This window comes from Thamnophis elegans, chromosome 17 (genome assembly GCF_009769535.1).
Source record: "Thamnophis elegans isolate rThaEle1 chromosome 17, rThaEle1.pri, whole genome shotgun sequence".
Classification (NCBI taxonomy): domain Eukaryota; kingdom Metazoa; phylum Chordata; class Lepidosauria; order Squamata; family Colubridae; genus Thamnophis; species Thamnophis elegans.
This window is the reverse complement of record NC_045557.1, coordinates 11,984,859-12,007,207: the sequence shown is the minus strand read 5'-3', so window position 1 is coordinate 12,007,207 and position 22,349 is coordinate 11,984,859. Positions and strand designations below refer to the sequence as shown.

Genomic DNA, 22,349 nt, shown 5'->3' with positions numbered 1-22,349 from the left:
CAAGGCTGCCATTTTGTCCTCCTGCCTCCTCCCTGAAGCCCAACACAGCTGCTTGACTGACAGCTGCTGTGTGATCAGTAGCTGATGTTTGATTGGCAGCTGCTGTGTGATTGGCAGCTTCATGAGGGCCTCACAGCTCCCAGGCAGCCATTTTGTCCTCCTCCCTGAAGCCCAACACAGCTGCTTGAGTGACAGCTGCTGTGTGATCAGTAGCTGATGTTTGATTGGCAGCTTCATGAGGGCCTCACAGCTCCCAGGCAGCCATTTTGTCCTCCCGCCTCCTCCCCGAAGCCCAACACAGCTGCTTGAGTGACAGCTGCTGTGTGATCAGTAGCTGATGTTTGATTGGCAGCTTCATGAGGGCCTCACAGCTCCCAGGCAGCCATTTTGTCCTCCCGCCTCCTCCCCGAAGCCCAACACAGCTGCTTGAGCGACAGCTGCTATGTGATCAGTAGCTGATGTTTGATTGGCAGCTGCTGTGTGATTGGCAGCTTCATGAGGGCCTCACAGCTCCAAGGCTGCCATTTTGTCCTCCTGCCTCCTCCCTGAAGCCCAACACAGCTGCTTGAGTGACAGCTGCTGTGTGATCAGTAGCTGATGTTTGATTGGCAGCTTCATGAGGGCCTCACAGCTCCAAGGCCGCCATTTTGTCCTCCTGCCTCCTCCCTGAAGCCCAACACAGCTGCTTGAGTGACAGCTGCTGTGTGATTAGTAGCTGCTGTTTGATTGGCAGCTGAGTCATCCTGACAAGGGGAGGGGGAGGTCCCCTTCTTTGTCACTATTCTTGTTCAAATGCCGGGAACTTCCAGCAGCACACAGCTGCTGCACACCCCTGGATGCTTCTAAGGCCCTGCAACTGGCTTTGACCTCAGTCAGATGATTGTTTGTGCAAGAGAGCCACAAATCGATGTTTGTCAGTACCGGCCAACCTTAGAGCAGCTAAAAGGGGCAATTAAATGAGCGGGGGGGGGGGGGGAATGTTCTTTTTTTTTTTTGTTCTCTTTTATAGACTTCTAAAAAGGAAAGAAACCGCATTGGAGGGAGGGAGAAGGAAAGGAAAGGAGAGAAGGAAGGAGAAAGAAGGCAGAAAAAAAGAAAAGGAAGAAGGGGAGGGAGGGAAGGAAGGGAGGGAAAGGTTTGAGGAAATGGGAGGGAGAGGATGGAAAGGAGGGAAGGAAGGAGAAAAGGCAGAAAAAGAAAAGGAAGGAGGAGAGAAAGAAGGAGGGAGGGGAGGGAGGAAGAGATAGATTGGTGGAAAGGAGGGGGAGGGGAAGGAAAGAAGGAAGGAGAAAGGCAGAAAAAGGAAAAGAAAGGGGGAGGGAGGGAAGGAAGGAAGGAAGGGAAAGGTTGGAGGAAAGGGGAGGGAGGGGATGGAAAGGAGAGAAGGAAGGAGAAAAGGTAGAAAGAGAAAAGGAAGGAAGGGAGAAAGAAGGAGGGAGGGGAGAGAGGAAGAGATAGATTGGTGGAAAGAAGGGAAGAGAGGGGGAGGGGAAAGAAAGGGGAAAGAAAGGCAGAAAAAAGAAAAGGAAGGGAGGGAGAGAAGGAAGAAAGCAATAGGATGAAGAAGAGGAGGGGGAGGGAGGCTGGAAGGAAAGGAAGGAGAGAGAAAGAAAGAAAAAAGAAAGGAGGGAGGGAGGGAGAGAGAGAGAAAAAGAAATATGGGCAAACTATGTTCCTGACTCCTATCTCATGCCAATCAGTGCCTCCGCCCACACCCTGCCAGAGGTGGGTTGTTGCTGGTTCGGCCTGGTATCGGCCAACAATCTAAAGAACACAACTGCCTTGTTGTGTTCCTTAGCTATTCCACACATACACACTTCTTACATTCTTCTCCTTTTCACACTTACTCACCAAAACAACTTCTGGGCTCCTCGGAGGAAACACATCATAGGAACCAGACTGCCCTGGCAACGGGGAGCGGTCTCCTTTCCTTTGTAGCCGCAGGCCCACCGTGTGATGACCCACATTTTTAAGGAGCTCCGAGACCTCCCCTGAGTGCACGTTGTCAAAATAGATGGTGGCGCTCACAATCTGGTCTCCTGCAGAACGGGAAAAACAAGGATTCGGTTGTTAGGTCAGGAAGTGCCCAAGGAGACATCAAAGAAGAGTAGAAACGATAATAGAATAATAAGAGTTGGAAGGGATCTTGGAGGTCTTCTAGTCCAACCCCCTGCTCAAGGCAGGAGAAAGTAAATACTCTGAAGAAACAATACAATAAGCACAAAAATAGGGGGAAAAGGAAAAAGCTAGGAGAAAGTGGGAGAAGAAGAAAAAGAATTAAAAGTAAAAGTGGATTTTTTTTGAGAGCCCGAGAGAAAGGGAAAGGGGAAAAGAGTTACATTAATAGATCAAAGAGAATAATAAGATTGTTATTGTTATGTAATTAATTAAGAAATAAAGAAATTCTAGTATGCTGTTCATTGTAGAAAAATTGAAAGAAATGCTCTCTCTGTTTAAATTGAATTAGAAGATATATGTTGTTTTTAGTAAAATATATAAATGGAGAAAACAAGAAATGAAAATTTGGTGTAACTTTGAAGGGGCAATTGAAGATACTGTTTAGGTATTAAGAAAAATAAGTACAAAGATGAAAATAGTAGAAGAGAATAATTTGGCTGGAAGTGAAAACAAAACTATGGTGTAAAATGAGCTATGTAAATGAGAGGATGTAAAAGAAAATACCCGGACAACACTTCGTTCCTATAATATGTATAAATTGTATTTAAAAATACAATAAAAAAATAAAAGAAGAAGAAGAGGAGGAGGAGGAGGAGGAGGAGGAGGAGGAGGAGGAGGAGGAGGAGGAGGAGGAGGAGGAGGAGGAGAAGAAGAAGAAGAAGAAGAAGAAGAAGAAGAAGAAGAAGAAGAAGAAGAAGAAAAAGAAGAAAAAGAAGAGAAGGAGGAGGGGAGGAGGAGGAGGAGGTCAACTTATTTTCCAAAGCCCCCGAAGGCAAGATGAGAAGCAATGGATGGAAATTAACCAAGGGGAGAAGCAACCTGGAATTAAGGAGAAACTTCCCGACAGTGAGAATAATGAACCAGTGGAAATGCTTCGCTTCAGAAGTTGTGGGAGCTCCAACACTGGAGGCTTTTAAGAAGAGACTGGACATTTGTCCAGAATGATATAGAGTCTTCTTGTGGTTGGACACTAGAAGACCTCTGAGATGCCTTCCAAATCTGTTATTCTGCAATAGCCCCAAGATTGTTTCATTGGACCTATCTGGACCGGGAGGCCCTTCGGATGGTCACTCACACCCTCGTCACCTCAAGACTGGATTACTGTAACATGCTCTACATGGGGCTGCCCTTGAAGAGTGTTTGAAGACTTGAGTTAGTCCAGAATGGAGCCGCGCGAGCAACCTCCGCGAGCTGCACTGGCTTCCCATTGGTCTCCGGACACGTTTCAAGGTGCTAGTCGTTACTTTTAAAGCCCTACATGGTTTAGGACCTGGCTACCTGAGAGACCGCCTCCTGCCATTTACCTCCCAGAGACCTATAAGATCACACAGATTAAGCCTCCTCCGGATCCCATCTGCCTGTCAATGTCGGCTGGCGACTCCCCCGGGGAGGACCTTCTCTGTAGCTGCTCCAGCCCTATGGAAAAATATCCCCATGGAAATCCGGACCCTTACTACTCTTCCGGCCTTCCGCAAAGCGATTAAGACCTGGCTGTTCCGGCAGCCCTGGGGCTGTTGATTTATCCAGCCCCATTCTAAGCTATATGAATGTTGCGGAATTTTAATGTCTGTTCTTTTAAATTTTTATATGTTCTCCCTTCCTGCCTTTATCTGTGAGCCGTCCTAAGTCTCTCGAGAGTGGGCGGAATACAAATCCTAATAAACTGCAAACTGCAAACTGACCTTCCTGTACAATGCCTGTCTTGGCAACTGCCGAGTCCTGTTGGATCTGCTTGACGAAGACTCCTTCATCCGTCTCTTTGATGGTAATACTATGCGAACTGTCTTGCCAATCAGGGAGAAGGATCTCCCGCGTACTCTCTTCTTCCTTGTCCATCTTAGGCACAGAAACAAGAAGCTGTCAATCTCCTTCCAAAGCTTAAAACATAAAAATAAGGGGAAATCCTATTCAAGATACATTCAAATTGCATAGTACTGAAAACTGGTCTGACACTAGAAGTGTAATGGTTTACATAGAGAATTTTTTTTTTTTGGTCCTATTTTCTCACCAAGGATCTCATGTGGATGCAAGTATAAATGAGACCCCACCCTGATGAGCTTTTTTGGTGTCAGCTGACCTGACCGAAGTCATTTTGGAGCTTCAGTATCGCCACACTGGAGCTGAGGGACGGGAAGGGGAGATTAGAGATAGCTGGGATTTTGTAGTCAAAACAAAATACTTTCTCTTGAGAACCAAGGACATTGTCACACCTGGTCGGCAGAAGGCAGAGTGATGTCACTAGGCAACCAGACAGCGCCATGATTGGACCATGTGGCTTATTGTTTTGAGAAAGTGACAAACTCTTAATTAGGTTAAAACCGCAGGAACCTTCAAAGTTGGTTTTCACCAGATCTCTGCCAACATGATATGTCCAATAAAGATATTCTTTGAGGAATCTACCCGCCTCGGAGTTTTGCTAGCTATTGATCTATTACTTTTTTTTTAAAGTTTTTTATTTGTCCATTTCAAATTCATTCATAGATATATATATTCTTATAATTGCTATTTAACACTTGTTTGTTCATCATTAGTCTCTATACTCTATACTCATTTTTACACACATACATTATACAATTTGGGTCATCCCACGCCTCCATTTTATTTTGCAACAACCTTACTCCTTCCATCTTCTCAGTCTCCCTTCTCTGCCTTCTTTCCTCCTCTCCTTCCTCCTTTCTTCTTCCCCTCTTTTCCCTCTCCTCCTCCCTCCTCTTCTTTCTTATCCTCTCTCCTACTCTTAATTACCCACCCTTACTTTCTCTGCTCTACCCTTTCTTCTTTTCCCTCCTCATTCCCCCCTCCTTTCTTTTCCCTCCTCATTCCCCCCTCCTTTCCGTTGTTCCCCTTACTTATTTATTTTCTCCGATGGGTTGTCAGGGTGACGTTTCAGCAATCCCAACTTTAAATTTTCATACAAATAAGTTTCTCTGTTTACATTTTATTTCTAACATTAGTTATATCATTTTTCCATTTGTGTATTTACATTTTAATGTTTAATATAATTGAAACCCTGACATCTGGATCAACCAATCCGAATTGGCCAACAAATATATCCACAAAAGGCACCAATGGAAACCATAGAAAATTAAATCCATTAAGGTAGAAATTACAATATGCCATGGTGATGTATTACAGAATAGCTAAGAAATATTCTAACCCAGTGTTTTTTTCAGCTTGGCCACTATGCTGGCCGGGGAATTCTGGGAGTTGAAGTCCACCCGTCTTAAAGCGGTCACATTGAGAAACGCTACTCAAATCTATCTTCTCGACAAACCAAGTTAACAGGGGAAAACTGATTCACCGAAGAACCACATGCTTCACTGAACAGCTGCAGTGATTTGCTTAACAAATAATTGTGATGCAAATGGTCATAAAATTGAATCTCGTGGTCCTTCGGTGAATCTGTTTTCCCCCTATTCTGACTTTGCTTGCCGAGACGATGGATTTGAGCAGCGTTACTCAACGTGGCTACTTTAAGAAGCTCAACTCACGACTCGCTCCTTGCTTAGCGATGGAAATTTTGCTCCTGAAGCTGGTCATATGTCGGGGACTACCTCTGCTGCTGTTTCTAAATGGTAGAGGGAAATACGAGTTGCCATAGCAGTCTCCAACCTTTCTAGGACTTTGCTCCAGGTAGGATCCGCCCCAGGAATTCAGTACTTCTCACTTGCCGATCCTTTTAGTAATGTTCGTTCCAACTTCACAACCTAGAAAAGAGATTAAAACGTCCGGTGAATAAAAGAAATTAAAACTTCCGGAAAATAAAATCACGCTCAATTTTTCTGAAACCTCGAACGTCGGAATTTTACCAAGGACAAAACTTGGCAGCCTGTCGTGCCAGCATTATTTTACTATTTTGCTGTACTTTTAATGTTTCATTTTTTATTTTATCTTTTTATTTATTAACATTTTTACGGCGCCAATATACTCCTTAAGGTGATAGCTTTTCATGTCTTCCAAGTCTTTCTTTTTCTATTAAAAGCATAAAACTTGAATGTTAAAAAATGGGATTTCTGTCATTATTTCAGCTACAAATTTTCACAGTTTCAGTCACAAATTGACTTCCGTGGACCTTACATCATACTTAAGTGATTAGTAGAGAGGGCGTGCATAACCACACTAACGGGTCTATTGTCCCTGTCACTGTTTATTCTTTTTTTTATATTCTTATATTTTTGTTTGACAAATTCCAATACATAAATGGCAACAGCCCTTATACAGTGCTTTTGCAGCCCTCTCTAAGCAGTTTACAGAGTCGGCATCTTGCCCCCAACAATCTGGGTCCTCATAAATTATCTCCACTTCTGCACAAATAAGCTCTTTGGTGTGGAAAGATTTCCTCATGAAATCTCTACAGACCACCCGACAGGTTTATTTTTCAAGACAGGAAAAGACGCAAAATGATTTCTATCAGCGGCAGCTTTTGCAATCAGCTTGAGAAAAGCGTGCTGTGCGGTCTTAAAGCTTGCACATTCCTTGCTAAAACCAGCTGGCTGCACAAAAGACACTTTTAATTCCCATTGGGCTGGTTGGCGAGAAAATCCATCTATAGCTAATGTTTTTATGTCGCCAGAGTGAATTTGTCAGCACAAATTCTCTCTCCACTCCAAAAAACACCCCATATATAATATATATTCCTATCAAGCAATTATTAATCATTCATATTGGATAAGGATTCTGAAGTTTACACCTCGTAGTGAACATGAGCTTACTGTTTGCATCGATTCACAGGGTTAAAAAACCCACATCAAATTGACATCCTCTGTTAGTTTGGAGAGATTTGGCGCTACGGGATACTTTCAGCTGATTTTTATTAGAATACAGTCTCTTTCTTTTTCTTTTTTCATGTTTTATTTATTTTATTTATATAACACTCAATTTCCATCGAACAGTGTGTGATCTGGGTACAGTTATTTTTAAACAATCTTAATCCACCTATTTGTTGCAGTATTCATCACCATAATATTGATGATATGATCACATAATAATATAATAACAATAATGCTTAACATCTTCTTTAATAACTCTCTAGTTTCTAATACAGATAGTCCTCGGCTTACAACCAGAACTGAGTCCAAAATTCCTGTTGCTAAGTGAGACAACATTTAAGTCAGTTTTGCCCCATTTTACGGCCTTTCTTATCACAGTTGTTAAAGCGAATCAGTGCCAATTGTTAAGTTAGTAACACGGTTGTTAAGTGAATCGGGCTTTCTCATTGACTTTGCTTGTCAGAAGGTCGCAAAAGGGGATCGCGTGACTCCAGGACGCTGCAACCGTCATAAGTATGAGTCAGTGGCCAAGCGCCTGAATTTTGATCACATGACCACGGGGGTGCGGCAACGGTCGTAAGAGTGAAAAATGGTCATAAGTCACTTTCTTTAGTGTCATTGTAACTTTGAACTAACTTACTAAGCAAACCGTTGTAAGTCGAGGACTATCCATGATGGCTAACCTTTTCTGGACCGACTGCCCAAATACACATGTGTGCGGGCGCGAATGCACATGTGAGCACCCGAACCCCCCAAATGCAAAGCACACGCCTCCCCTGCGCCTACACCCCAACTCCACGCATGCGCACATGGGCCTCATGGGCCCTGCCACGCATGCATGCACGCCCCACCCCTACATATACACATGCCCCCTACACCACACCCCTGCGCATGTGTGCTGCCTCCCGATGCGACCCCACCCTATGCACATGCGCAGCAGAGACTCAATGACCAACTAGCCAGCAGAGCAGCTGAACTGGGGCAACAGCTCGCGCGCCCACAGAGAGGGCTCTGAATGCCACCTGTGGCATGTGTGCCATAGCTTTGCCATCACAGACCTATAGTATTCCTGAACGTCAAAATGGATTTTATTTTTGGCCCTGCCTAGGCAACACATTTGTTCTCTCAAGTTCGATGTTTCTCAACCTTGGCTGCTTGGACGATGTGTGGACTTCAACTCCCAGAATTCCCCCGCCGGCCCTGGCGGGGGAATTCTGGGAGTTGAAGTCCACATGTCTTCACGGTTCCAAAATTAAGAAACATTGTTCACGACACTTAAAATCTCACGGACTGAATTAGTGCAAGTGACAAAATGTACGTGTTTAAAATAAGTTTAGTTTTCAGGCTTCGTTTGGTTAGTTGACGATTCAATATACGGCGCAAAGCTGGAAAGTGGAATAATTCAGAAATCAATTTAAGCACGCGATGTGAAGGGGTTATTTCTCTGTTTGCTCTCACCAAAGTGTTCCTAACCCCAAATCCTTAAATCCTTTTCTTGCAGAAAAACATGTACCAATCAAACAATAATATTTGCTCATTTCCCGCCGAGGACTCTGGCGCGAAACCGAGAATATTTTTACCGCTTAGTTGCCGAGATCTCATGTTTTCATTGCTGTTATTACTCTAATGCCAGGATTAGATAACAGCTTTTCCTGGCCCACTGCAAGGGTTGATAATGGCATTCACATTGAAAAGAAGTGCATTTACACAACCCGTTGCCCCCGGGGGACAAAAACACCCCTAACCCAGTTTAAAACTCACCAAATTTACACTATTGTAAGAATGTGGACCCTGGATCAGTGTTTCTCAACCTTAGCAACTTGAAGATGTCTGGACTTCAACTCCCAGAATTCCCCAGCCAGCATTCGCTGGCTGGGGAATTCTGGGAGTTGAAGTCCGGACATCTTCAAGTTACCAAGCTTGAGAAACACTGCCCTGGATTGTAAATGACCCTGTTAACGCGTGTTGTGTGTTAAACAGAGCTCAGTTAACGTGTCTTGCAAGACTTCAATCGGTCACTATGGTAACTATTGTAAATTGAGGACTATCTGGTGCTTTTTTTCAAGAGGCAATGGGGCTTTCTGGTTTTTCTTTGAAGAGGTTTCACTTCTCATCCAAGAAACTTCTTCAGCTCTGGATGGATGGTCGCTTCTCATCCAAGAAGCTGAAGAAGCGTCTTGGATGAGAAGTGAAACCTCTTCAAAGAAAAACCAGAAAGTCCAGCTGACTCTTGAAAAAAACATGCAGCTTGGGGACAACCATGAATCTCCATAGTTACCTGTAAGGTGGAAGCAAGTTGATAACCCCATCACATACTCTTAACATTTGGGGGAGTTTTAATACATGTGGACTTCAACACCCAGAAGCCAGAATTCTGGGAAGTCCACAGCCACAAGTTTTAAAGTCACCAAGGTTGGACATCCTTCTTTTAAATGGATGCCACCAGGGGGCAGTACTGCACTCACCATCTATGTTTTCCAGGCGCTGGCTGGCACCTTCCCCAGCTGCCCAGCCACACCCCTCCTGCTGTGCCAATTTCCCCGAGTCTTCGAGAAAGTTTTCCATTTCCAAGCAGTGGGGGATTATGCGCAGGGCTGAAGGAGGAGGAGGGGGAAGAAAAAGAAGAAAAAAGAAGAAAGAAAGAAAGAAAGAAAGAAAGAAAGAAAGAAAGAAAGAAAGACAGAGAAAGAAGAAGACGAGGGGGAGAGGGAGGAGAAGGAAAACTGTGAGGTCCTTGGTGCTCTATTAGCTTGGTTGTTTTCTTTTGGACGTGACCCAGCTAGGGAACATTATCAGTGCTACAAGGGAGGGGTTTGTAAGAGGGGAGGAGGAGAAGGAGAAGGAGGAGGAGGAGGAAGAGGAGGAGGAGGAGGACAAGGAGGAGGAGGAGGAGGAGAGGAGGAGGAGGAGAAGGAGAAGGAGGACAAGGAGGAGGAGGAGGAGAAGGAGAAGGAGGACAAGGAGGAGGAGGAGGAGAAGGAGAAGGAGGACAAGGAGGAGGAGGAGGAGGAAGAAGAAGAAGAAGAAGAAGAAGAAGAAGAAGAAGAAGAAGAAGAAGAAGAAGAATTGGAGAAGAAGAAGAAGAATTGGAGAAGGAGAAGAAGGCAAGGCTTTGCAAACTCTCGACTGGCATCACTTTGGCCTGTTTGATCTGGGTGAGCTTCAAGAGTAGCGATCTGATCCAGAAAAGGACAACAATAACTCTGCAAAAGGTGGCAAAGGACGACCCAGGACATCTTACTTTGCAACTTTCCTTTCTGTCTTTTTGCAAAGCTTCAGAGCTGCTACAGACCAAGGACGTTTCTGTCTCTTTGCGACACAGAATTCTTAATTGAGGGAAAAGAATGCGAAAAGGGGCTGGGTTTTTTCTTTTGCGGTTCAAATTCCTCGCCAAGTTGAAAACAGCGTGGTTTGGTGGTTTGGTACGAGTCCACGGCTGGAATGTGTCATCAAGAGTCCACGGGGTTGTTGATAAGCACTCTGGATATCTTGCTCTTACGCAAAATATTGCTCTCTCCCGGCTGCCTTTCACACACTACTTTTCTCCAGTCATTTGCACACCATGGTTTATTTATTCTAGCTTGCTTCTCGTTGCGTGCATTTGGATCAATCCATTGAGCAAACCACTTGTAGAAATTCATTTTTTTTTACTACCGGTTCTGTGGGCATGGCTTGGTGGGCATGGCAGGGGGAGGATACTGCAAAATCCCCATTCTCTCCGCACTCCAGAGGAAGGATACTGCAAAATCTCCATTCTCTTTCCACTCCAGGGGAAGGATACTGCAAAAACCCCATTCCCACCATACTCCAGGGGAAGGATACTGCAAAATCGCCATTCCCACCCCACTCCAGGGGGAAGGATACTGCAAAATCTCCATTCCCTCCCCACTCCAGGGGAAGGATACCGCAAAATCCCCATTCCCACCCCACTCCAGGGGAAGGATACTGCAAAATCCCCATTCCCTCCCCACTCCAGGGGAAGAATACTGCAAAATCTCCATTCCCTCCCCACTCCAGGGGAAGGATACTGCAAAATCTCCATTCTCTCCCACTCCAGGGGAAGGATACTGCAAAATCCCCATTCCCTCCCCACTCCAGGGGAAGGATACTGCAAAATCCCCATTCCCTCCCCACTCCAGGGGAAGAATACTGCAAAATCTCCATTCCCTCCCCACTCTAGGGAAAGGATACTGCAAAATCCCCATTCCCTCCCCACTCCAGGGGAAGGATACTGCAAAATCTCCATTCCCTCCCCACTCCAGGGGAAGGATACTGCAAAATCCCCATTCCCTCCCCACTCCAGGGGAAGAATACTGCAAAATCTCCATTCCCTCCCCACTCTAGGGAAAGGATACTGCAAAATCCCCATTCTCTCCCACTCCAGGGGAAGGATACTGCAAAATCTCCATTCCCTCCCCACTCCAGGGGAAGGATACTGCAAAATCCCCATTCCCTCCCCACTCCAGGGGAAGGATACTGCAAAATCTCCATTCCCTCCCCACTCTAGGGAAAGGATACTGCAAAATCCCCATTCCCTCCCCACTCCAGGGGAAGGATACTGCAAAATCTCCATTCCCTCCCCACTCCAGGGGAAGGATACTGCAAAATCCCCATTCCCTCCCCACTCCAGGGGAAGGATACTGCAAAATCTCCATTCCCTCCCCACTCCAGGGGAAGAATACTGCAAAATCTCCATTCTCTCCCACTCCAGGGGAAGGATACTGCAAAATCTCCATTCCCTCCCCACTCCAGGGGAAGGATACTGCAAAATCCCCATTCCCTCCCCACTCCAGGGGAAGGATACTGCAAAATCTCCATTCCCTCCCCACTCTAGGGAAAGGATACTGCAAAATCCCCATTCTCTCCCACTCCAGGGGGAAGGATACTGCAAAATCCCCATTCCCTCCCCACTCTGAGGCCAGCCAGAGGTGGTATTTGCCTGTTCTCCAACTACTCAAAATTTCCGCTACCAGTTTTGCAGAACCTGTCAGAACCTGCTGAATTTCACCCCTGCAGCAAACCGAGAGAGTACGGTAAACAGCAATCGAGCAAAGGGGAACTTACCAAATTTGCAGATGACACTAAGCTGGCAGGAATAGCCAACACCCTAGATGACAGGCTCAAGATCCAGATGGATCTCAACAGACTTGAACCCTGGGCCCTCTCTAATAAAATGAAATTCAAAGTAGGGAAAAGTCAAGTTTGACACTTAGGCAAGAAAAACCCAAAGAACACATATAGACTTGCTTAATAACCAGGCTTAATAGCAGTGACTGGGAGAGGCATCTTGGAGCCTTACTGGACAACCAGCTAAATAGGAGCCAGCAGCCAAAAAAGCCAGTGCAATCCTAAACTGCATTAACAGAGGGATACAATCAAGATCAAGGGAGGTACTAATACACTCTATAAAGCCTTAGTAAGGCCACACCTAGAGTACTGCATCCAGTTTTGATCACCACCCTTTAAAAAAGAGGTTGAGACTCTAGAAAGAGTGCAGAGAGGAAGAGGAACCAGGATGATGAGGGAACTGGAGGCTAAAACCTACGATGGACGGTTGCAGGAACTGGGCCTGGGCAGTCTAGGGAAGAGAAGGACCAGGGGAGACAGGAGAGCATCTTCCAATATTTGAGGGGCTGCCAGAGAGAGGAGGAAGGGGGCCAAGCTATTCTCCAAAGCACCTGAAGGCCAGAGAAGGAAGAACAGATGGAAACTGACCAAGGAGAGATTCAACCTGGAAACAAGGAGGAATTTCCTGACATGGGGAACAATCAATCCGTGGAACAGAAGTTGCCTTCGGAAGTTGTGGGAGCTTCATCCCTGGAGGCTTCCAAGAAGAGACTGGACTGCCATCTGTCAGAGATGGTGTACAGTCTCCTGCTTGGGTGAGGGGGTTGGACTAGATGACCCCCAAAGTCCCTTCCAACTCTGTTAATCTGTTAATTCACTTTTGCAAACTTCACTTTTGCAGCTAAGTCCTCAACATAGGACCATAACTGGGAGTAGAATTTCCATTGCTAAGAAGACGTTTGTTAACGGAGTCGCATCTGGTTTTATTACTTTTTTTTTTGCCATGTTTGTTAGGAAAATCACTGCGGTCATTAAGTGAATCATGCACTTACGACCTTCCTTGCCACAGTTGTTAAGTGAACCCTTGCAGTTGTTCACTGAGTCACCTGGTTGTTAAGTGAATCCAGCTTTCCCCATTGGCTTGGCTTGCACATACTGTATATGTGAGGGGAACCTTTTACGTTTACCTTTTAAAAAGAACTGTTGTAAATCAAGGACTATGTATATTTCAATTCTGTAGGAACATCAGAAGTCTCTCCTTCTACCAAGAACATTTTATTAATTAAAAGTTGTGCAACCATCGGCCTTTTAAATACCGACATGACTTTTAGACTAGTGCCTAAAATCTGTTTTGTTTTTTTAACGGCAAGCGTGTCTGTAAACGTATCTTGGCATAAAGCCTCATGCCAATTCAGGCACAAGCTCTTTGGAAAGAAGGAACAAGTAAGCCTGCATGTTACTACAAGTTCCTCCCACAAAAAGTAGGGACTAGAGCAGTGTTTCTCAACCTTGGCAACTTTAAGTCCTGTGGTCTTCAATTCCCAGAATCCCCCAGCCAGCTGTGCTGGCTGGGGGATTCTGGGAGTTGAAGTCCACAGGACTTAAAGTCGCCAAGGTTGAGAAACACTGGACTAGAGACTTGCCTGGGAAAATAATTCAAACAATTGTAGCCAAATGGGCACAATGAGACATACTATCCGCCGGATAAAACTCTGCATTGGCAACAGGGAAAGGCATCCGGCCATGAAAACACCCTGCTAGCTCCGTTGAGTTGCCCAGGCTCCACCCCGCAAGGGATTATTATGGGGCCATTAAAAGAAGACGATGATGAATTGTAGCCAGATAATTTCTACCAGGAGCTCCCAAGTAATGCTTAACATTTTACAAAGGGAGAATTTTTCTCTGGCTACAGAGAGAAATTATATCACAAAAGGATATGAAATCTCCAAAATTTGGGCTAACAAGAGAACAAATCTTATTTCTCCCCTGCCTGCAGAGAGAAATAACATTTGTTCTCTTGTTAGCCTGACTTTTGGAGTTTTGGTGAGTATAATGACAAAGATTTATTATTTTAGTGTTGTTTATTTAATATCATATTTACAGGCCACTGATCTACCTCATAGCAGCCGTGTGCAAATAGACATAAAAATATAAAAGCTCCCTGTGAGTACAGCTAGATCAGTTTCAAAGTTACAACAGCACTGAAAAAAGTGACTTATTTTTCACACCTGCGACTCTTACAACATCCGTGCAGATTGTCACCTGATCAAAATTCAGACTCATGGCCACTGACTCATACTTATGACGGTTGCAGTGTCTGCGGGGGGTCACTTTTTGCAACCTTCCGACAAGCAAAGTCGATAGGGAACCCAGATTCACTTAACAACCGTGCGTTACCAACTTAATAACTGTCGTGATTCACTTAGTGTCCTTGACAAGAAAGGTCGTAAAAGGGGGCAAAACTCCCTTAAGATAATGTCTCGCTAAGCAACAGAAATGTCGGGCTCGATGGTGGTCGTAAGTCGAGGGCTACCTGTATTACAATAACAATTAAAAGCAAGAATAAAATCATTAACTATCAGAAATGAACATTGTTCTTAGCAATATTTGTAGCTCAAGTTGGAACAAGGGGTCCCTGATGCTCTGAGCTTGCTTGTTTTCCTGCAGATGTTTCATTAGCCAAGCTAGGTAACATCATCAGTGCTAGAAGGATGTAGGGTTGTGGAAAGGAGGAGGAGGAAGAAGAGGAGGAGGAGGAGAAGGATTATGGGGTCTTGGGTGCTCTCTAAACTTGGTTATTTTCTTGCAGACATTTCATTAGCCAAACTAAGTAACATTGTCCGTGCTGGTAAGGTCCTTACTCCTTACTAACACTGATGATGTTACCTAGTTGGGTCATGAAACGTCTGCAAGAAAACAACCATGCTCAGAGAGCACCCAGGACCTCTCAAATATTGTCCTAGAGTCGTATAAAAAAAACTAACTTGAAAAATTAACTCAAGGCCTTCCCAAACCAGGGGAAATTATCCAAATTTTTAAAAAGTAGTTTTTCTCTAGGTAACGTAAACAGAACCCAATCACAATAGGGACCTTTGGATTAACCAGAAGTGTTTTACCTACATCGGGGTTAAAACTGTTTTGGAAATGAAGGAAACTGTTAGGGAAGCATTTCATTAACTGGACAATCTCTTCCAGCCTCAAAAACTCCACCAAAAAAAAAATCTCTGGTATATTTCTGTTGATTTAGACCTGTGTTTATTTACAACTAGTTTCTGTTGATGTTTCTGTCCAGCTAGCTCAAGACGTTTCCAAATTGTTGATCCAGGAGATGTTGCAGGAAAAATATAATGCTACACAAAATAAACTCTTAAACCCGTTCGGGATATGAACGCACGTAGGAAAATACCCTGAATGTTTTCTTCCCAAAAAAAATAAAACCCTTTTGACAGTTCTGTCGTTTAGATCAGTATTTCTCAACTATCGGCAACTTTTAAGACCTGTGGACTTCAACTCCCAGAATTCCCCCCAGCCAGCCATGCATTTGTCAGAAATGGTGTAGTAGGGTCTCCTGCTTGGGGGAGGGGGAGGTTGGACTAGATGACCTACAAGGTCCCTTCCAACTCTGTTCATCTCTAATCAACCTTGGCAATTTTAAGATATGTGGATTTCAACTCCCAGACTTCTTGGCTGGCTGAGGAATTGTAGGAGTTGAAGTCCACACCTCTTAAAGTTCCCAAGGTTGAGAGACATCTTTTAACCCCGTATTTGTGAACCATTGGTAGATTTCACAGACTTCTGAAATTAATTTAATGCCCCCCATTTTCAAATTCCCTGGGAGAAAACCCCAGTGCATTTGATTCATCCCAAAGTAATTTTTATCTGTGCATTATCTTTATGATGATATAATTATCTGTACCTCTTTTTCCACCCATCTCCTCCCTGTTAACGACTAGAATTTCTGAAGTTTGGCTAAAATTAAATAATAATAATACTAACAAGCTTGGGGCCGGTCCCAACCACAACATGATTTCCTGTTGAAATTCCTCTCTGGTCCTCTTTCTAAATGCTGATGATTTTGCAGAATTATTTCAGGAATCTAGTTAGGCTACTGGGTTCTGTGGTTTGCTAAGCAGAAGAGAGACACACCCTGGAAATTTATTTAAGAAACTCACTGATAGGGATAGTAGGGGTGTGTGGAAAGCGGTTTAAACCCTGGGAATGAATATTTGCCATGCCTTAGTGCAATGTTTCCCGACCATAGCAACGTGAAGATGTAGGGACTTCAACTCCCCGAATTCCCCAGCCAGCCAAGTATTCTGGGTGTTGAAGTCCACAGATTAGCAGAGTTGGAAGGGACCTTGTAGGCCATCTAGTCCAACCCCCTGCCCAAGCAGGAGACCCTACACCATTTCTGACAGATCTCTTCTTGAAAGCCTCCAGTGATGAAGCTCCCACAACTTCCGAAGGCAACTTCTATTCCATCAGTTGATGGTTCTCATTTGTCAGAAAATTCCTCCTTGTTTCCAGGTTGAATCTCTCCTTGGTCAGTTTCCATCCATTCTTCCTTCTCTGGCCTTCGGGGGCTTTGGAGAATAGCTTGACCCTTAACTCCTCTCTGGGGCAGCCCCTCAAATATTGGAAGATGCTCTCCTGTCTCCCCTGGTCATCTCTTCCCTAGACTAGCCTGGCCCAGTTTCGGCAACCTATAATTCTCTTTTAGGTAACCAAAGTGGGTTGCGTGCCACCTGCCTGGCAAGAGGCCTTCAGAGCACCCTCAAAACAATTTCTTCATTTAATTATGTTATGCCCCGTCCCTTCCTCGACAGCAATCCCCATGCCGTTTATCAGGAGTTGTTGATTTTTGCAGCCGTCCATCGTGATTTGCAGCCACCCCCGAGCCAAGAAGTGGGTCAGGCCACAGTTTTCGGGGGAAAATATGAGCAGCAGGCGAGGCTGCTATTCCAAATATTTCACCTTTGGCATTCAGAGGCTGAAGGGCCAGTTTGTCTCCGGCAAAACATCGAGGGGCGGCTGGGATTAAAAGAATGTTCTTGGCCTGGATAAGGAAAGGGCCCCGGAAAAAGATGTTTTTCATGAGATATTCCAGCTGTGGGACAAGGCGGCCATGCTGTCTCACCCGAGACAGACAAGCAACCCCTGAAAAAAGAGAAGGACTCAGAGATGCTTTCCACCAGGGATCTCCAACCTTGGCAACTTTAAGACTTGTGGACTTCAACTCCCAGAATTCCTCAGCCAGCTTTGCTGAGGAGTTCTGGGAGTTGAAGTCCTCCCATCTTAAATCCATGCTGGCTAGGGGTTTCTGGGAGTCGAAGTCCACTCCTCTTATAGCATGCTGGCTAGGGGATTCTGGGAGTCGAAGTCCACCCCTCTTAAACTTGCTACATTCTAGGATTACAGGAAGCAATTCTACTGAATTCATGAGATCTAATTCTAAGGGAAGAAGTGAAATGGAAGTAGCTGTTGGTTTCATTTCCCCAAAGATATTTTAAGATCTGTTCTCCTTCCCTAATATCCGTTCCTCAACCGCTTAAGATTGGGGTTTCCCTGCCTTCTTTCCTGGGGGGCCTTTAGATTCTTCTCCAACTTTTAAAAATAGCTTGTGGGGTCGCCTTCTTTTTTAAGTCCAACCCAAACGCAATAAATAAATAAATATTGGACACAAATACATATATGGTTGGAAAAAATGATAAAGCAACTTATAGATTTAAAACCAGAAATATTTTTGTTGGGCATTTTACCAGATTAAAGTATAACAAGGGGAATACAAATTTGATTCTAAATGTGTTAACTGCAGCTAGAATTGTATTTGCACAAGAATGGAAAAGGAAAGAGATCCCTACAGATGAAAAGGCGATTTAAAAACAATATTAGAATGTGCCGATGTGGATAGACTAACACTTACAATTAAGAAAAGAGAAGAAACTGAACACTTTGACATGGGACTTATTTTATCAATGCCTTGCTATGGTACTAAAAACAGAAGTTAGAAACATGTATATATAAGAAAACGGCTAAATGATACACGGGAGGTTTGTTAAAATAGACAATCTATTATTGTTGTTGTTGTTGTTGTTATTACAACAACAGAATTGTATCACAGCAGTCAGTTGTTTCGCCGGATTTGGCATTGGTTACTAGTCAGACCCCACCCAGGGGCCTAGGACGTCGTAACCTATTTTCGTAATATGCGTGCAGATCCAAGCAGTGCGGCTTTTTGCATTTGACTGATGGTGATTTTGTCCATTTTTAACTGTTTTAAATGTAATTCCAGTGCTTTTGGAATAGCACCCAGTGTGCCAATTACCACTGGAATTACCACTCCTGGTTTGTGCCATAGTAGTTGAATTTCAATTTTTAAGTCCTGGTATTTTGCGATTTTTTCATGTTCCTTCTCAGCGACCCTGCTATCACCTGGTATTGCGATGCCTATGATTGTGATTATTATTATTATTATAGAACTAATACCAGTGTAATAAATATTGTTGTAAACACTCCTAGAAGTATCTGTACCCAGACAGGACACTCTTTAACTAAAAATGGAGTTTTTATATGTTATAATATATATATATATATATATATATATATATATATATATATATATATATATATATATATATATATATATATATATATATATATAAATTTATATGCCGCCCAATCCCAAAGGACTCATACATATGTGTGTGTGTGTGTGTGTGTGTGTGTGTGTGTGTGTATGTATATGTATATGTATATGTATATGCGTGTGTGTGTATATACACACACACACACGTCACGTCCAGCTGCTACCACTCTTCTCACTGACTTGGCTTAATTGGGGTTTAATTGACTTTTAAGGCTCTTAGGCCTTAAAAGCAAAGCTAATTCAAACAGTTGCCCAATTTAAGTGACGCGTGCTGTGTAAAACAGGCGTGCCCAACCTTGGCAACTTTAAGACCTGTAGGCTTCAACTCCCAGAATTCCCCAGCCAGCCGTGGGGAATTCTGGGAGTTGAAGTCCACAGGTCTTAAAGTTGCCAAGGTTGGATATCTCTGGTACAATAGAAAACATCGCCCTATTTTTCCGCCTGAATTCAAAGATAATTCAGCAGTGGAGAAATAATAAAAGGTTTTCTATTTTCCTGGGATTTGCAAAAAAAGGGGAGAGAAAGAAAAGAAAAGCCAAGTTGTATTGAACGGCCAACGCAAACAGGTGAAATCTGCCCTAATGGATTACTCTTGGATGGAAGCCAAGCAAGGAAAAGATCAATAGGCAAATCAAGAGGTTGTGTGGCATTGTTGAACAACAAACGCAGCACACACCCACACCCCGCAAGGCAAACATAGAGTTGCGATAAGTGAAAGCGGTTCCAAGCCGCAAGACAGCAGGAACTAAATCTGTATGCACAAGGTGTGCAATAGCCTTACTAATACCCTCACCAAATGGCCCAGCCCGTTTCCTCAAAGGATGGTGTGGCTATCAACACTCGGAGGCGAGGCGGGGTGTTGCTTCATCAGGAAATAATAGGCGCATATTGGTTAAATCACGGAACCAGAGTGGGAAGAGATTCCCAGAAGGCATCTAGTCCAACCTCTGTGCTCGGAGAATCCACAGCGTCTCTGCTAGATGGGCATTTTGCTCTGTTTGCAAGGAGGACTCATGACCTCATATACTGGGTCCAGTTTTGGTCCCCGCGGCAGAAAAAAGAGATGCTTAGAATAGATTCTGGAAGGAGTGCAGAGAAGACCAGCAAAGATGATTAGGAGGCTGCAAGTGAAAACATGCAGAGGACGGTTGCAAGAATTGGGCATGGCTAGTCTAGAGAAGAGAAGGATTGGGAGGGGCGGGGACAGCAGTTCCAATATTTGGGGGGCTGATCCAAAGAAGAGGGGGGTCAGCCTGTTTTCCAAAGCACCAGAAGGAAAGACAAGGAACAATGGGTGGAAACTGACCAAGGAGAGATTCAACCTGGAAATAAAGAGGAATTTCCTGACAGGGAGAACAATCAACCCATGGAATAGAAGTCGCCTTCAGAGATTGTGGGAGCTTCATCCCTGCAAGCTTTCAAGAAGATGGACTGGACTGCCATTGGTAAGAAATAGTGTAGGGTCTGCTTGAGCAGGAGGCTGGACTAGATTACCTCCAAGATCCCTTCCAACTCTGTTAATCTGTAAAAAACACACTGGAAGATTTTAAGAAGAGACTGGACAGCCGTTTCCATGAATGGTATAGGGTCTCCTGCTTGAGCAGGGGGTTGGACTAGAAGAACCAGGGGAGAAACGATAGCAGTCTTCCAATATTTGAGGGGCTGCCACAGAGAGGAGTTAGGGGGTCAAGCTATTTTCCAAAGCAACCAAAGGCCAGAGAAGGAAGAACGGATGGAAACCGACCAAGGAGAGATTCAGCCTGGAAATAAGGAGGAATTTCCTGACAGGGAGAACAATCAACCTGTGGAACAGAAGTTGCCTTCGGAAGTTGTAGGAGCTTCGTTCCTGGAGCCTTTCAAGAAGAGACTGGACTGCCCTCTGTCAGAAATGGTGTAGGGTCTCCTGCTTGAGCAGGGGGCTGGACTAGATGACCTTCAAGATCCCTTCCAACTCTGCCGTTCTGCATATCTTGCGGCAGCCTGTTCCATCGGCTGGCAGCTGGTAAAGAAGAGACGTTCCTGCCAGTTTCTAGCTTCAACCTTGGTCCATTTATGACCAGTCACTTAACAACTGTTTATGACAGATCTCCCCAGAGCTACCTATAACTCGTTTTTTTAATAAACTGAATTACACGTGATCACAATTTTGGTGCTTGGCAACCGTTCACATTTAAAGCTATTTGCAGTATCCCACACAGATCTGTGACTGCAGTTTGTGAAGAGTTTTGCCAATTTCTAGTGTTTAATTTTCAGTTTATGACAGACACACACAAAATCCCATTGGGGAAAAATGGATTTCATTTAACAATATAAAAAGACCATCATTAAAAAAAAGCATTATTAATTTCTAATCCATTCAGATGATGACTTGAATTACAACTACAATGACTTTTAGTAATTCCAGGCTCAATTCTGGTCATAAGTTGAGGACTACCTGTGATGATTTTGGTCCTGCCCACTGGAGAGAATAAATCCACACTCTCTTCTGTGCGTATGGACTTCCTGTTGGCTGGGGGATTCTGGGAGTTGAAGTCCATCCAGGTGCCCAGGCTGAGAAACGGAGGAATTCTGGTAATTGAAGTCCACCCATCTTCAAGCTTTTCTGGTTGAGAACAGAGGAATTCTAGGAGTTGAAGTCCACCCATCTTCAAGCTATCCAGGTTGAGAAACAGAGGAATTCTGGGAGTTGAAGTCCACCTATCTTCAAGCTATCCAGGTTGAGAAACAGAGGAATTCTGGGAGTTGAAGTCCACCTATCTTCAAGCTTTTCTGGTTGAGAACGGAGGAAATCTGGGAGTTGAAGTTGATTATGACTTATCGTTGCAGAAATATTTGACTGTCAACATTTCGGTGTCAGGCATGATTTATGGCTTTGTATCTAAACTGGAATCTGTCTGGTTTGGGATGGGCCGGGCTGCCATAGCGACAGAGAATATTTAAAATATCCACATTGCTTAAGGAAGGGTTTACGAAAGTTTGCAGTGCAAACTTTGTATGAATAAAGGGGAAATCTGCCTGGCTTAAAACAAGGCTTCTCATGGGTATGAAATCTCAGTCCGGAATTCTCTGTATTTATTTAAGCTGTTTTTATATTTACATTTCATATTTATGCTTTGCAAAAAAGAATCCCGGGTGATAAAAATATGACTTTTTTTAATCCTGATGCACAAGCTTTCAAATGCAGATAGCTTTCCATCTTATAGAGATCGTTCTAAGTTATAAGAACACTGGAAAAAGTGACTTTTTGGTTAGTTGTTAGACTCCCATGCAACTCTATAGGCTGTCCTGAGTCAGGGGCTTGGTTGAGCCTTGCTGGGTGATGCAATTCTTCCCAGGTGCCCTGTGGTGAGATGGATAGAGGGCTAATCCTACCTTTGTTGAATCTTGGGTGAGGGCAGTAGCTAAGACGCTGAGCTTGTCGATCAGAAAGTTCGGCTGTTGAGCAGTTCGAATCCCTAGTGCCACGTAACGGAGTGAGCTCCCGTGACTTGTCCCAGCTTCTGCCAACCTAGCAGTTTGAAAGCACGTAAAAAATCCAAGTAGGAAAACAGGAACCACCTTTGGTGGGAAGGGAAGAGCATTCTGGGCGCCTTCAGCGTTGAGTCCTGCCGGCCATATGAACACGGAGACGTCTTCGGACAGCGCTGGCTCTCCGGCTTAGAAACGGAGATGAGCAGCGCCCCCTAGAG

At 44.2% G+C, this 22,349-nt stretch overlaps 1 protein-coding gene across 2 annotated transcripts in view; it reads right to left on the bottom strand.

The window, feature by feature from the left end:
* The window catches only part of LOC116519870 (neuroblast differentiation-associated protein AHNAK-like), a 78,059-nt gene that overhangs the window by 20,544 nt on the left and 35,166 nt on the right, over positions 1–22,349 (bottom strand). The window contains exons 2-4 of one of the 2 annotated variants that reach the window (XM_032233958.1): positions 5,791–5,885; positions 3,861–4,055; positions 1,852–2,039 (exon numbers count right to left, since the gene is read on the bottom strand). In XM_032233958.1, coding sequence (XP_032089849.1) covers positions 1,852–2,039; positions 3,861–4,014 — 342 coding nt within the window. In that variant the 5' untranslated portion in view covers positions 4,015–4,055; positions 5,791–5,885. The remainder of the gene's footprint in view (positions 1–1,851; positions 2,040–3,860; positions 4,056–5,790; positions 5,886–22,349) is intronic. The other variant, XM_032233957.1, reaches the window with a different exon arrangement.